This window comes from Dipodomys merriami, unplaced genomic scaffold (assembly GCF_024711535.1).
Source record: "Dipodomys merriami isolate MVZ:Mamm:240054 unplaced genomic scaffold, mDipMer1.0.p SCAF_275, whole genome shotgun sequence".
In the NCBI taxonomy this organism is placed as follows: domain Eukaryota; kingdom Metazoa; phylum Chordata; class Mammalia; order Rodentia; family Heteromyidae; genus Dipodomys; species Dipodomys merriami.
In genome coordinates, this window is record NW_027204215.1 from 471157 (window position 1) to 487527 (window position 16371).

Below are 16371 nucleotides of genomic sequence, written 5' to 3' on the forward strand. Positions count from 1 at the left end.
GGAGGGGGGCGGGGCCGGCGGCCGGCCGGAGGGGGCGGGGCTGGGGCGGCGGCCGCGGCCGGGGCGCAGCGCGGACCAATCAGCGGCGGCCTGGCGCGCGCCGGGGGCGGGGTCAGGGTCTGCGGGCGGGGCGCGCGCGGGCGGCGGGGGCCGCGGGGCTGGAGCGGCGCGGGGGCGCGCGCCGGCCTGACGGACGGACGGACGGACGGACGGACAGGCGGGCGGGCGGACGGACGGACCGAGCGGCTCCAGCGAGCGTGAGAGCCGGAGCCGCCCAGACGCAGCGCTCGCCCGCGGCGGCGCGATCCCTGGCGCCGGTCCGCGGCCCCGGCGCCCGCCCGCGCCCGCGCCCCATGGGGTCACAGGTAAGCGGCGCCGGCTCATTGTCCGCTCGGCCGCGTCAGCGCATCGCCGCGGGGCCGGCACCGGGTCGGGCCGCCCGGGCCCCGGCCGCCGGGAAGCCGGGGCGCGACCCCGCCCCGCCGTCCGCCCCGCCCCGCCCCGCCCCGCGGGGGCGCCCTCCCGGGGGCGATCGGCGCCGGGTGCGGGCCGGGGGGCGGCGCGGGCCCGCGGGGCCGGGGCCGGAGCGGCGTGGGCGGGGCGGGCGGCGGGGCCGAGCGCGGCGGCGGCGGCCGCGGGGGCCGCGGGGGCCGCGAGCCCCGGCCCGGCGCCTCCGGCCCCGGCCCCGCGGGCCCTCCCCCCGCACCTCGACCGGGAATTTTCCAGCTGGTAATTTCTGCTGCGTCAACGCCCGGCCCCGGGAGGCGGCCCGAGCCCCCCGCCCGCGCCGCGCGCCGCACCCGCACCCGCACCCGGACCCGGACCCGGACCCGGACCCGCCCGCGCCGAGTTTGCCAAGAGTCGGAACTGCGGGCGGCGGGCGCGGGCGGCTCCCCGCGCCCTGCGGCGCCGGGGGTCATTGTCTCCCCCGGAGCTGGACGCTGGTCGAGTCTCCATTTTAATTACCGGCCGGAGCGGGCGCCGCCGCCCCCGCGGCGCGGGGAGCGCTCGGGGCGCGCGCGGGGCGCGGGACCCCGCCGGCCGCGGGACCCCGCCGGCCGCGTCTTTGTTTCCCGGTACACGGACCTGTCAGCCCCGCGCGCGGCGGGCGCCGCGCACAATGGGGCCGGACGGGGCCCCGCAGCCCCGGGGGCCTCGGCGGCGACTACACACAAAAGAAAGTTTGGCTGCGGGGCTCGGGCGCTGCGTGGGGCCGGGCGGCGGGGACCGCGCACCTGCGCCCGGGCTCCGACCCCAGGCTCCGCGCCGCCGCCCGCCCTCGGCAGCGGCGTCGAGTGCGCACCTCGGCGGGGAGCGGCGCCCGGCCGCCGTCGGCTTCCTGGGCGCAGGGCTGGAGAAGGCCCCGAGGGCTCGCGCCCCTCCCCCCGGGACCGGGCCGGTTCCCGCACTCGGAGGTGTCCGCCCGCGGGGACCTTGACCAGGGCTGCGACCAGATCCCCAGATCCCGGATGCGCACGTGGTGCTCCGTTTCCGCCCAGGTTTAGCGGCTGAGGTGTGAACCTGTGCTCGGACCTCGGCGCTGAGGCCTCCCTCCCCCTGGCCTCCCTCCACCTGGCCAGCCTGGCCTCCCCCCCCAGGCCAGCCTGGCCTCTCTCCCCCTGGCCTTCCTCCCCCTGGCCAGCCTGGCCTCCCTCCCCCTGACTTCCTCCCCCTGGCCAGCCTGGCCTCCCCCCCCATGCCATCCTGGCCTCCTTCCGCCTGGCCAGCCTGGCCTCCCTCCCCCTGGCCAGCCTGGCCTCCCTTCCCCTGGCCTCCCTCCCCCTGGCCAGCCTGGCCTCCCTCCCCCTGGCCTCCCTCCCCCTGGCCTCCCTCCCCCTGGCCAGCCTGGTCTCCCTCCACCTGGCCTCCCTCCCCCTGGCCAGCCTGGTCTCCCTCCACCTGGCCTCCCCCCCTGGCCAGCCTGGCCTCCCTCCCCCTGGCCTCCCCCCCTGGCCAGCCTGGCCTCCCTCCCCCTGGCCTCCCCCCCTGGCCAGCCTGGCCTCCCTCCCCCTGGCCTCCCCCCCTGGCCAGCCTGGCCTCCCTCCCCCTGGCCTCCCCCCCTGGCCAGCCTGGCCTCCCTCCCCCTGGCCTCCCTCCCCCTGGCCTCCCCCCCGGCCAGCCTGGCCTCCCTCCCCCTGGCCTCCCCCCCTGGCCAGCCTGGCCTCCCTCCACCTGGCCTCCCCCCCTGGCCAGCCTGGCCTCCCTCCCCCTGGCCTCCCTCCCCCTGGCCAGCCTGGTCTCCCTCCACCTGGCCTCCCTCCCCCTGGCCAGCCTGGTCTCCCTCCACCTGGCCTCCCCCCTGGCCAGCCTGGCCTCCCTCCCCCTGGCCTCCCTCCCCCTGGCCTCCCTCCCCCTGGCCTCCCCCCCTGGCCAGCCTGGCCTCCCTCCCCCTGGCCTCCCCCCCTGGCCAGCCTGGCCTCCCTCCACCTGGCCTCCCCCCCTGGCCAGCCTGGCCTCCCTCCCCCCTGGCCTCCCTCCCCCTGGCCAGCCTGGCCTCCCTCCCCCTGGCCTCCCCCTGGCCAGCCTGGCCTCCCTCCACCTGGCCTCCCTCCCCTGGCCTCCCTCCCCCTGGCCAGCCTGGCCTCCCCCTGGCCTCCCTCCCCCCCTGGCCAGCCTGGCCTCCCTCCACCTGGGTCCCCACTCCCTGCATGCAGACATCAGGCTGGCCCCTGCCCCCGTGATGCCTGTGTCCCTTGCTGATGTGGAAGTCTGGGCAGAAACGTCCTGAGCATGCTGAGGAGCAGAGGGAAGAGGGCAGTCACTGTTGTGAGACACACATTGTTTACAAACACTGTTCACCGAATTACAATCTAGCGCAAACTTCCCGTTATTCCCCTCGTGTGGGGTTGCACACAGGGAACTGGGCCATGCTGTCCCTGTGGCCTGGTTTCTGGGGCGCGTTCAGTGCTGTGCTCTGCTCTCCACCAAAACCTCAGGCCGGCCTCTGAGCACCAAAACCCCACAAATTTGAGCTCGTTTTCAAGACAGTTGCATTCTGTGCTCCAGTGCCCCTCTTGATCATTGTGTTAGTGACAGGAAAGTTCTAGAAAACACACCGTTGCCACTCACATTTGCTACCAGAGTTCAAACACCCACCACAGGCAGCTCTATCTTGGGACTGTGTCATCCCCAGCTCTGATTCTCATAAAAATGCAAGTTTTTCCTTTTGCTCTGTAGACATTTTACCTTAAGTTGTATGGAGTGATGGTGATGGTTGATGGGTGAAGAATCCCACTGTAAATCTGCCCCCTCACCTGGGAGGAAGAGCTAAGATTGTTCTTGTTGCTGGTTTTCTGGATGGCCAGGGCCTAAGAATAAATGGGTAATGGAAAGTATTTAAGAAGGCTACAAGGGTGGCTCAGTGGTAGAGCGCTTTCCTTGCATGCATGAGGCCCTGGGTTCAATTCCTCAGTACCATATAAGCAGAAAAAGTAAAGCCGGAAGTGGCGCTGTGGTTCAAGGGGTAGCGTGCAAGTCTTGAGCGGAAGAGGGCAGGGACGGTGCCCAGGCCCAGAGTTCAGGCCCACGACTGACCAAAAAAAAAAAATTTATATAAGTTTTGAAACCCAATTGACTGGTCTTAGTTGTGGTTTCCCATCCTGTGGTTGGCACTTTGGTTTTCTTTTTTTCTTTCTTTGATTTTTTTTTTTTTTTTTGCCAGTCCTGGGGCTTGAACTCATAGCCTGGGCACTGTCCCTGAGCTCTTTCACTCAAGGCTGGCACTCTGACACTTTGAGCCACAGTGCCACAAAGAATTTAACTGGAGATACCCAGGCTGGCTTTGAACAGCCGGCCATCCTCAGGCCTCAGTCTCCTGAGGAGCTGGGAATACGGGAGTGAGCCACCAGTGCCAGCTTTTTGTGCTTTGTCATGAACAGTTTTGGCCATGAAGTGGTATGGAGTGCTAGGGTCTGAGACCATTGGACAACTGGGATTTTTCTGCTGTTCTTGCTAACTGTGCCTTCCATGCCTGCCTGTAAGACATGGGTAAAAGAATAAAAAGACTAATAAACAAGTTCTGTTAAGACTACAAACAAGCTGGACACTGGTGGCTCACTTTGTCATCCTGTCTGCTCAGAAGGCTGAGATCTGAGGATCGTGGTTCAAAGCCACCCTGTACAGAAAAGTCCCTGAGACTCTTATATCCACCTAACTACCAAAAAAAAAAAAAAAGCTGGAAATGGAGTCATGGCATGGCTTACTTGGTAGAGTGCTAGCCTTGAGCAAAAGAAGTTTAGGAACAGAGCCCATGTCTTGAGTTCAAATCCCAGGACTGGCGTGTGTGTGTGTGTGTGTGTGTGTGTGTGTGTGTGTGTGTGTGTGTGTGTGCGCACACGCACATGTGCAAACATACCCCCACACACACAAAGAAAAGACTAAAAACAAGCAAGATCAGTAAAATTTAACCTAAACTAAATATGGCTTATGCAAGATTTTTCTGCTGAATAGTTGAATTTCACTGGTCATTTAATTTAGATTAAGAAATTATTAAGTATTTCTTAAACATTATTTTATCAAAAATTACTAACATTTCAAAGGAAGATGTTGAGGAATGTCATCACAGTTTTCTTTGTGCAGGTACCAGGAATTAAACTCAGGACTTTGTATTTCTGCTTGGCTTTTTCGTATCTTGATATACTCTTATTACTTGAGGTGTGCCTCCAGTTCCAGCTTTTTTTTTTGTAGGTCGTGGGGCTCTGGGCCTGGGCGCTGTCCCTCAGCTCTTCAGCTCAAGGCAAGCTCTCTACCACTTGAGCCACAGCACCACTTCCAGTTTTCTAGGGTTTATTGGAGATTAGAGTCTCACAGACTTTCCTGCCTGGGCTGGCTTTGAACTGTGATCCTCAGATCTCAGCCTCCTGACTAGCTAGGATTACAGGCGTGAGCCAGCTTTTTGCTGGTTAATTGGAGATGAGTCTGCCAGGGCTGGCTTTGAGCCATGACTCTTAGATCTCAGCCTCCTGAGTAGCTCGGGTTATAGGTGTGGGTTGTCTGCTTATGCCGCGGCACAGGGCCCCTTCCCTTGAGCCCACAATGGACGATCATTTGTCATGGATTTTGGAAAATGGCCAAGCTGCCCTACTGCTGCATGTTCACGTCCCCAGGACATTCCAGCGTTCTCCTGCTCCTTCCACTGGGGCCTCTCTGACATGTGTCTCCATCATCCCCTACCCTCAAAATAGAAAGAAAGATCAATACATTCAAGTGAATGATGAATTTTCAGAAAGTCTTAATCTATGTAAAAGTTAAGGAACATTGCTACTTGTAGGGGATGTGGCTTTACTTTGCTTGTTTCCTATGCTTACTAGAAAATCTTCACTAATATTTCACGTTTGTGCAGCTTTTCCTTGTAGATTTTCACAGAGAGGGCACCTCTGTGCCTTGGGTTATAGGCTTAAGTGTGTGTGTGTGTGTGTGTGTGTTGGTTCTGGGGCTTGAACTCGGGGCTCGGACACTGTCCCTGAGCTTCTCTGTACTCAAGGCTAGCACTCTACCACTTGAGCCACAGCCCCACTTCTGGCCTTTTCTGCTTATGTAGTACTGAGGAATCGAACCCAGAGCTTCATGCATGCTAGGCAAGCACTCTACCAATAAGCCACACTCCCAGCCTTTATTATCTTTAAGTAGTTGTACAGAGGGGCTTCAGCCACATGCCTTTGCTTAGCTCTTTTTGCTCAAGATTGGCATTCTGCCATGTAAGCCACACACACCCTCCCAGCTCTTTGCTGGTGAACTGGAGATGAGTCTTTTTGATCAATCTACCTGAGCTGGCTTTGAACCTTTGAGCCATTGGTACCCAGCTTCAGCTTGGAGATTCTTTTTTTTGGCAGGGGCTGGGAGCAGGGGTGGTCGTGGGCCTGAACTCTGGGCCTGGGCACTGTTTCTCAACTCTTCAGCTCAAGGCTAGCACTCTACCACTTTAGCCACTGCGCCACTTCCGGCTTTTTTTTCTTCTGCTTATGTGGTGCTGAGGAATCGAACCCAGGGCCTCATGCATGCAAGGCAAGCGCTCTACCACTGAGCCACCTTCCCAGCCAAAGCTTGGGGATTTTTAAAGTGAATAGAAATTACTCAATTTCATTTAGACATGAGAATGAAGTGTCTGAAGAAGATAACAATGCTGGTGTGCCTGGCATTTGGCTTTAATCTTCATCCAGTTTCTAGTAGAATCCTGGATCCGCAGGACATTAGTGGTTTCCTGACTTGCTAGTCAGGTGTATGTCGGGATGCTCAGCGTTGAGGTGGTCCTGATGCCTAGAATTTACATATATCATGACACACCTTCAGGAAGCTGGGGCCGTCCTGAAACCTATTTAGAATCCTGTTTTGTAGGAAACCTTCTGAACCCCAGATTTTCCTGGACATCCATCTCCTCCCCACCCCCTCTCTCATCAAATGTAACCTAGTTGCTCTCCTAGTTGCTCCTTAGCCAACAACCCCTCTTACTAGAAGAAAACTAAGGCATCATGTAGACTGAGCTTACAGTTCAAAGGGAACAAAGGTCACGATAGGAATCAGGACAGAGGGAAAGGACTGAAATTTCCCGAGGGAGTGTCTGGCCAAGGGTGCAGCATCCAGCATTTCCCCTTGGGTGCTGTCACCCTCGGCCTGTGCTTGCTGCCTGTGTGCGTGCACGAGTGTGTGCATGTTGGTGCTGCACACTGGCCATTTCCAGGCTGGTGTGCTTTCCTTTCACATCCAGGCATGGGAGTGGGAGGAAGCTGCCGGTCCCGGCGTGCGGCTGAGCCCCGTCTTGTGGCCTGTCAGGGAACTGGAAGGCTGGCCGTGGGAGAGACTCTGTGTTCACCCCTGGGGCCCAGGAGGTGCTCAGCCCTACAGCCTGGCTTTGCATTTGTACACAGGCCAACGCTGGGGATGTTTGTAAGACTTTCTGCGAATTTTCAGTTGGGATCTGTCACATGTGAAAAGGTCATGATCCCGAGGATGGCTGGCAGGGGCTTGCTGGACGGGTCCAGGCACCACAGAACCACCTGGCTGAAGTTTGGCACAATGTGCTAGTATTTGAATGGCCCAGCCTGTCTCAACCACTTTCACTACCTCGGCTTTGTCCTCTACCCCTCTGCCAATAAAGGTTAGAATTTGTTACACAGTTGAGTTGCAGGCAGTGGTTTTTCTGTAGAAACCTTACATGAGAGAAACCTAGAGTTGTTGGCTATTGCTGTGTCTGTTGAACAGACAGATTTTCCTCACTGGAAGGCTTTGACAGGCTTTTTTTTTTTTTTTGTGCTGGCACTGGGTCTTGAACTCAGGGCCTGGGTGCTGTCCCTGAGCTTTTTTGCTCAGGGCTAGTGCTCTACCACTTGAACCACAGCTCCACTTCTGGCTTTTTGGAGGTGAATTGGAGATAAGAGTTTCACAGACTTTCCTGCCCAGTCTGGCTTTGAACTGTGACCCTCAGATCTCAGCCCCTTAAGTAGCTAGGATTATAGGTATGAGCCACTAGTGCCCAGTTTAAACAAGCTCTTAAAAGACTCTTTGATCTTGTGTTTTGAACATTTTTTAGGAGTATGAATGTACTATCATTTAATGTTCCTATCATTTAAAATAACTCTTAATGACTATAAGTTCATTTACAAATTGATCTCTAAAGGGAAACTAAGGAATTTAAGATATTTAAAACCATACAGGTACTGTTAAGACATTGTTGTCTGAAGCAAATAAAACATTTGAGGTTAATGTCACTCTGCAGTTTAGGTTTTTCTGATTAGTGTTATTTTATCAAAAATGTGCTGTTGTGCATTTTCACTCTGTTTGGTTAACTTGGGTAACTCCATAAATAGGAAATTTACATGTTTTTCTATAAGGAGATGATTGTTACCCATTCCTAAGGGTGATGTAGAAACATCTATATCATTGCCTTGAAGACATATGTGATGTCGAAACACTCTTGCCTTTGCTTTGTTTGGAGGTGTGTGTGTGGGGGGGGAGAGAGCGAGGGAGAGAGTGCACATACACGTCCCTGTACTCAAGGCCTTGTGCTTTTGAGCTTTTTTGCTCAAGACTGGCATTCTGTCACTGGAACCATACCTCTATGTCTGGCTTTTTACTAGTTAGTGGGGAGATAAGAATCTTTCAGGAGGGCTGGGAAGGTGGCTCAGTGGTAGAGCGCTTGCCTTGCATGCATGAGGCCCTGGGTTCGATTCCTCAGCACCACATAAGCAAAAAGAAAAAAGCCAGAAGTGGCGCTGTGGCTCAAGTGGTAGAGCGCTAGCCTTGAGCTGAAGAGCTGAGGGACAGCGCCCAGGCCCAGAGTTCAGGCCCCACGACCGATCAAAAAAAAGAAGGATCTTTCAGGAGCTGGAAATGTGGCTCAGTGGTAGAGTGCTTGCCTATCATGCATGAATCCCTGGGTTTGATTCCTCAGTACCACATAAACAGAAAAGGCTGAAGGCGCCCCTGTGGCTCAAGTGGTAGCATGTTAGCCTTGAGCCAAAGAAGCCCAGGCCCTGAGTTCAAGCCCCAGGATGGAGAAAAGAAAAAAAGAATCTTTCAGATTTACCTGCTTGAGCTGGCTTCAAACCTTGAAGCCTCCAAGCGAGGGTTATAAGCATGAGCCACGGGCACCTGGCTTGTACTGATGTTTTGAGATAGAGTCTTGCTTTCTGGTTGGGTCTGTACTTGATCTTCCTGTGTTTGCTTCCCTCCACAGCTGGGTGACGGGAGTGGCCCGTGTGCCCGGCCGTTTGACTGAGCGGGCATCTTGTAGGCTGATCTGCTCTGATGGCCGCTCCTCACAGCAGTGCCGGTGTGGCCAGCGTGGCAGGCATGGGGCCACTCAACCAGAGTTCCATTTCTTGAAGTTGCTGTGACACCTGTCCTGCCTAGTGTTTGGCGGAGGAGAGCGTCCCGGGGAGGGACTGGAGGAGCAGGGTGGAGCTGCTCTGCTGCAGGGTGGTGCTCCAGCGTGCCCAGCAGAGGAGCTGCCCTTCTGCTGTGCCAGCCTTGCTGGGCTGTCTCAGGCGATGGGGAGGTGCGTGGACCTCCGACCTGACGCAGGCTCGTGCCAGGTCTGTCCTGTCTCACCCCGAAGCCTGGGGCGCCTGCCTGTGTCTCATCTCACTTAGCCACTCCTGGGGCCAGAGCCTGGAAAGGCCAGGTACGGTGGCTGCGATGGCAGCGGGGCTGTAAGGGCCTGATGTCCTACTGATTGTGGAAACAGTCTGGAAATCACAGGAAGCCCAGGGTAGCCAGAGGGTTGTCTGTGTGCAGTCCTGTCCACGGTCCATGTGCGGTTTATTGCTCGGGCAATTACTGCTCTATGGTTCTGTGGCCTGAGGAGTCTGAGAGGCCTGCGCTGTGTGCAGCAGGGACGCAGCCTGCTGGACTTGAGACTCGGGTCAGGTGGCTGTGGGACACCAGAGCCGGTGCCACCGGCGTCTCAGCAGTTTCTGTCAGCAGCACGTGCACAAAAGTGGCCTCTGTGTCCAGGTGGTTGAGCTTTTGAGAAAGTAGTCAGGCTGAAATCCCTGCAGACAACCCGGCAGAGAGTTAAAGGAGGCTGAACTACCCTTACAACACCCCACAGTTTGGATAAAAATCAGGAAAGCAAAGGTGAGGTCCTGGTGTTTGCGTGAGAGTGTGGCATGGCCTTGAGCAGCCCTGTGCCATGCAGGCCCGCTCCTCTGTCAGCTGATGCAGCTCAGGTGTTCAGATAACACTTACATCTGGTAGTGGTTTTCCATTTGTTAAACCATCTAACTTCAGCCTTTTAATTTTTTGATATTTGGGTAGAAGGATTTGAGACGGGTTCACTGTGCAGCCCAGATTGGCCTCAGCTCATTATTTATCTTCCTGCCTCTGTCTTCCAAGTATTAGGATTACATGCAGGTACTATCATGCTGGCTCTGATCTGTTTTCTCTCTTTCTTTTTTTCCTGCTGGGGCTTGAACTCAAGGCTTGGGCTCTGTCCCTGAGCTTCTCTGTGCTCAAGGCTAGCACTCTACCACTTAAGCCATAGCACCTCTTCTGGGTTTTTTCAGTGTATGTGGTACTGAGGAATCCAACCCAAGGCTTCATGCGTGCGAGGCAAGCGCTACCACTAAAAGTCACTGGGTCAAGATTCATTGTACTTATAAACTGATTTATTGAATGTACAACTTTGTACAACTACTTACAGATAATAAAAATATAACTGAAGAAGTTACTGTGTAGCTTTTGTGTGGGCTCTTGGCGGCCCAGGAGCTCCTTGGCTGGGGCTCTGTCCCCTGTCTCTGCAGTCTCCCCCCCACCCCCCTCCCCCATCTATGTGCATGTTTCCACATTCATGAAGACACCAGGCACACTAAGTCACCCTACCACCTCACCTTTGCTGTGTGAGATCTGCAAAAACTATTTCTGGCTGGGCGCCAGTGGCTCACGCCTGTCATCTTAGCTACTCAGAGGCTGAGATCTGAGGATCATGATTCAAAGCCAGCCCGGGCAGGAAACTCCATGAGACACTTTGTTGTTGTTGTTGTTGTTTTTGGGTCCGGTCATGTGGTGCTGAGGAATTGAATCCAGGGCCTCAGGCATGCAAGGCAAGCGCTCTACCACTGAGCCACCTTCCCAGCCCCTCCATGAGACTCTTATCTCCAATAAACCACCCAGAAAACTGGAAGTGATGGAGTAGCTCAAGTGGTAGAGCGCTAGCCTTGAGCTGAAGAGCTGAGGGACAGCGCCCAGGCCCAGAGCTCAAGCTTCACGAAAACAACAGCAGCAGCAACAACAAACGCTATTGCTGGACAGGGTCCTGCTCACAGGCACTGGGATTCTGACGTCAGCATCCCTCTACGGGTGATGGTCCGTGCCTCCCATGCCCCTGATGGCCCTGCAGTCCATCCCAGCACACCTGACCCCAGCATCAGTGACTGCACAATCCCCACCCTCAGGGTTAGGGTCTCCCATCTCATTTTACTTCTATTAGCACAGAATGTTTTGAAATATTCCTTTTTTTGTGTGTGTGGGGGTCCTGTTGTAGGGCCTGAACTCAGGGCCTGGGCGCTGTCCCTCAGCTCTTCAGCTCAAGGCGAGCGCTCTACCACTTGAGCCATAGCGCCACTTCCAGCTTTTTTTTTTTTTTTTTTTTTTTTTTGTCGGTCCTGGGGCTTGAACTCTGGGCCTGGGCACTGTCCCTCAGCTCTTCAGCTCAAGGCGAGCGCTGTACCACTTGAGCTACAGCGCCACTTCCGGTTTTCTGGTGGTTTATTGGAGATAGGAGTCTCACAGTCTCTCCTGCCCGGGCTGGCTTTGAACCGCGATCCTCAGATCTCAGCCTCCTGAGTAGCTAGGATTACAGGCGTGAGCCACCAGCGCCCGGCCACTTCCAGCTTTTTTTTCTGCTTAGGTGGTGCTGAGGAATTGAACCCAGGGCTTCATGCATGCAAGGCAAGCACTCTACCACTGAGCCACCTTCCCAGCCCTTGAAATATTCTTGGGTTAAAAATTAAGACTTGCTGTGCACCGGAGTCTCACGCTTGTCATCCTAGCTATTCAGCAGGCTGAGATCTGAGAATTGCAGTTCAAAGCCAGCCCATGCAGGAAACTCCATCAGACTCTTTATCTTCAATAAACCACTCAGAAAACCAGAAGTGGCACTGTGGCTCAAGTGGTAGAGCGCTAGCCTTGAGCTGAAGAGCTGAGGGACAGTGCCAGGTCCAGAGTTCAAGACCCACGACCAACAAAAAAAAAAAGTAAGATGTACGTATTGCAGTTTTAAACGTAAAGAAGGCACCGTGGTTCTACTGACCCCCAGGGTCTATGCTGCATCTGCAGGGTTGACGTTGACATGTCTTCTCTGCCTGAGTGGCTTTCTGCCTGGGCCAGAGAACAGGATGGTAGTGTCAGGCAGGGAGGCCCTGTGCCCTGTCAAGGGAGCACTGATTGGCTGGGTACTTGTGACGGCTTCCTGTCAAGGGAGCACCGATTGGCTGGGTACTTGTGAGGGCTTCCTTCAAGAGAAGAGGCAGCCATTAGAAAGGATAAAATAATGGCATTTGCAGAGAAATGGGTGGAACCAGAAAAAATCATTTCGAGTGAGGTAAGCCAAGAGCAAAGAGATAAATGGCACATGTCTGATATGTGGATGCTAAATATAAAATGCAAGGAGACTCCAGAAACAAGGGACCTCCACGCGTCTTGTATCATTACTAATGACCCCCTGTTCTCGACCTCATATATGGTCTGTAGATGGAGGTCTAATGACCAGGCTCCTCACTGGAACCTGAGGTACTCAGCTGGCCTCTCCCTTTTTTCTTCTTCTTTTTCTTTTTTTTTTTTTTTTTTGTCAGTTGTGGGGCCTGAACTCGGGGCCTGGGTGCTGTCCCTCAGCTTTTCAGCTAAAGGCTAGCGCTCTACCACGTGAGCACCACTTCTGGTTTTTTTCTGCTTATGTGGTGCTGAGGAATCGAACACGGCCTCATGCATGGGAGGCAAGCGCTCTACCACTGAGCCACCTTCCCTCCCTTTTCCCACCAGGCAAAGCAGAGGAAGTCCTACAGGACAACCTCCCAGCAGTTGAAACAACAGTGCTGGAAATTGCTTATCCCCAGGAATCCCATGTTAGGCAAAGGGACCTGGTCCCCAGATGGGCCTGCCCTAGTCTGGTCTTGTGTTTTTCCTCACCTGGCATCAGAGCCCAAGTCAGGGCATGCACATGTGGGCTCCTTGTGAGTGATGCATGTGGCTGGACCGCCCCATCCTGGCTCTGGAACCCCAGCCGTTCCCAGGCCCAGCAGCACCCTCCCAACCAGACACATACTGGCCCCAGGGCTCCGTATCTTCTTCCCTTGTTGTGTGGCTCCTTGTCCTGGCCATCCCCATTGCTGGAGTCACAGCCTGCCTCTGGCTCCTGTCTTCTCTCTTGTTGGAAGTTAAGAACTGTGTTCTTGACCACCTCTGTGGTGTGTGCAACCATACCTACCACTCATTTAAAAGAAATCAGTGTACTGTCATGCCAGTAATTTGACATATGGACATGGAGGTATGGTTTAAATGGTAGAGTGCCAACCAAGAGCTCAAGACCCTGAGTTCAGGCTCCAGTACCAGCACACACATCCATAAGACTTAATAGATTTGATGTATGTAAAATTCAGTTTGCACAATGATGTCACATGGCTCCTGTCTTTGCCTGGAGATTTTTAGAAGAAAAGAAATGGTCTAAACACTGTAGTGTGTGCTGAGGATGAAGAAAGTCCAAGTCTGCCTGGGTCCCATTGTGGGGTATGCTGGGTTGGCGATTCACTGTGGGGTACACTGGGTTGGTGATTCCACTGTGAGGTACACTGGGTTGGTGATTCCTGCTGTGGGGTACACTGGGTTGGTGATTCCACTGGGGGTACACTGGGTTGGTGATTCCACTGGGGGTACACTGGGTTGGTGATTCCGCTGTGGGGTACACTGGGTTGGTGATTCTGCTGTGGGGTACACTGGGTTGGTGATTCCACTGTGGGGTACACTGGGTTGGTGATTCCACTGTGAGGTACACTGGGTTGGTGATTCCACTGGGGGTACACTGGGTTGGTGATTCCGCTGTGGGGTACACTGGGTTGGTGATTCCACTGGGGGTACACTGGGTTGGTGATTCCTGCTGTGGGGTATACTGGGTTGGATTCCTGCTGTGGGGTATACTGGGTTGGATTCCTGCTGTGGGGTACTCTGGGTTGGTGATTCCACTGGGGGTACACTGGGTTGGCGATTCACTGTGGGGTACTCTGGGTTGGTGATTCCACTGTGGGGTACACTGGGTTGGTGATTCCGCTGTGGGGTACACTGGGTTGGTGATTCCTGCTGTGGGGTATACTGGGTTGGATTCCTGCTGTGGGGTACACTGGGTTGGTGATTCCACTGGGGGTACACTGGGTTGGCGATTCACTGTGGGGTACTCTGGGTTGGTGATTGCACTGTGGGGTGTGCCGGGTTGGTGGAAGGATTTTTCTGGGTGAGATGGAGCAGCAGGCCCTAGTTGCTCTCTGCTGAGTGCAGGCATCTGGACATAGTGTTTGTTGCAGGCAGGCTAGGTGCATGGGCCTCCCGGGCAGCTATAGCCAAATACCTCATGCTGAGCTTAGGCATCAGAACATCACTCCTCCAAGAGTGGAGACCTCATCTAGTGAAGATGTAGGTGGTTGGCTGTGGTTGGCAGTGCCCACTGGCTCTCCTCTTATGGCGGGTATTGGGGTTTGAGCTCAGGGACCTGTGCTAGCTCACCTTGCTTGTATTAGGCACGAGCTACCAGTGCCTGCTTTTGTGTTTTGTTTTTGCTTTCATACTTACTGCTGGGGCCTGAAAGCAAGGGCCCCACACTTGTCTTTCTTGCTGTTGGCTGGTCCTCTACCACTCTAGTGGTGCCTCTACCCAGCTATTTGCTGGTTAATTAGAGAGTCTCACAGAATTTTCTGCCTGGGCTGGCTTTGAACCTCAGTATTCTAGACCTCCGTCTTTTGAGTAAGATCACAGGTGTGAGCCACTGGTGCCTGGCTGAAGTGTGTTGCTTCAAATGTGAGGGTTAAATCAAGTTGGATTGTTTAACCCAGATTTTCAGCTGGATATGGAAGTGGGGTGGTTTTTTTGTTTGTTTGTTTGTTTTGGTTCCATCGTGGGCTTGAACTCAGGGCCTGGGCACTATATCTGAGATCTTTTGCTCAAGACTAATAATGCTCTATCACTTTGAGCTATAGCACCACTTCTGGTTTTCTGGTGGCTTTTTGGAGATGAGTCTCACAGACTTTCCTTCCCAGGCTGGCTTTGAACTGCAATCCTCAGATCTCTGCCTCCTGAGTAGCTAGGATTACAGGTGTAAGCCACTGGCGCCCAGCCAAACAAGAGTGGTATTTTTTTTGTTGTTGTTGTTTTTTGTAGGTGTGGGGCTTGAACTCTGGGCCTGGGCACTGTCCCTCAGCTCTTCAGATCTAGACTAGCACTCTACCACTTGCCACAGCGCCACTTCTGGCTTTTTCTGTTTATGTGGTACTAAGGAGTCGAACCCAGGGCCTCAGGCATGCAAGGCAAGCCTCTACCACTTAGCCATCTTCCCAGCCCATTGAGAGCGATTTTATCTGATGAGTGATTGTATTATTTCTGTTGTATGTGTGATTCCATTCAGGGTCCCATATCCACTCTGAATTTAGGATCTGGGTTCAGGTGTCTTTCCATGGACAAGGTTGGGCCTGTCTGTTGTTTGCAAGGTCCAGTGCTTCCTCACTCTGTGCTCTGTGGTTGGGCTTTGAGTCAGCATGTGGCCCATTCCTGTGCTGCGGTGGGTCCTGGAGGATGCAGACCCTCCTGTGTGCACAGTACTCTCCCTCAGCTGGTTTGCCTGTGTGGGTAACTCTTCTCCCTCCCCACTCCAGAGGCTGTAGAAGAAACAACAGCAAGACTTCCAAATGAACAACCGGAAGGAAGATATGGAAATCGCGTCCCATTACCGGCACCTGCTCCGAGAGCTGGACGAGCAGCGGCGGCACGGTGTGCTGTGTGACGCGTGTGTGGTGGTGGAGGGCAAGGTCTTCAGGGCTCACAAGAACGTCCTGCTGGGGAGCAGCCGCTACTTTAAAACGCTCTACTGCCAGGTGCAGAAGACCTCCGACCAGGCCACCGTCACCCACCTGGACATCGTCACCGCCCAGGGCTTCAAGGCCATCATTGACTTCATGTACTCCGCCCACCTGGCCCTCACCAGCAGGAACGTTATCGAGGTGATGTCCGCTGCCAGCTTCCTGCAGATGACAGACATCGTGCAGGCTTGCCATGACTTCATCAAAGCCGCGCTGGACATCAGCATCAAGTCGGATGCCTCGGATGAGCTCTCGGAGTTCGAAGCTGGTGCCCCGGCCAGTGGCAGCACAGAGGCGTTGATCTCAGCCGTCATGGCTGGGAGGAGCATCTCCCCGTGGCTGGCTCGGCGAACCAGCCCCGCCAATTCTTCTGGAGACTCAGCCATCGCCAGCTGCCACGAAGGAGGGAGCAGCCACGGGAAGGAGGACCAGGAGCCCAAGGCTGACGGCCCCGAGGACGTGGCTTTTCCATCCCTCTGGCCTGGAGATGTGGCCTATGGGTCTCTGCACATCAAGGAGGAGCAGACTTCTCCATCCCACTATGGAGAGAGCGGGCTGCCTTCCGCCAAGGACGGTGCCATTCAGAACGCTCTCTCAGAGCAGGGTTCCGGCCGGAGGAAGAACCGGAAGAACAAGGACACCGTGCGGCACATCACACCGCAGGTGGAAGCTGACAGCCGGCCCGGCTCCCCGGTGCCCTCCTTCCTCCCCTCATCAGGATGGCCCTTCAGCAGCCAAGACTCAAGTAAGCCCTTCATTTGAGCCAGGCGGGTGTGGCTCCCCCAGGGACTGGTGTCCGTGGCCTTGTGGGTAAAGTGGG

The 16371-nt window shown here is 55.5% G+C and overlaps 1 protein-coding gene across 2 annotated transcripts in view; it reads left to right on the forward strand.

Annotated features, from left to right (window-relative positions):
* Nucleotides 1–212: 212 nt before the first annotated feature.
* Nucleotides 213–16371, forward strand: part of LOC138837758 (zinc finger and BTB domain-containing protein 46) — a 63433-nt gene continuing 47274 nt past the window's right edge. For both annotated transcript variants that reach the window (XM_070036728.1, XM_070036727.1), the window contains exons 1-2: nt 213–365; nt 15348–16296. In XM_070036728.1, coding sequence (XP_069892829.1) covers nt 15381–16296 — 916 coding nt within the window. In that variant the 5' untranslated portion in view covers nt 213–365; nt 15348–15380. The remainder of the gene's footprint in view (nt 366–15347; nt 16297–16371) is intronic.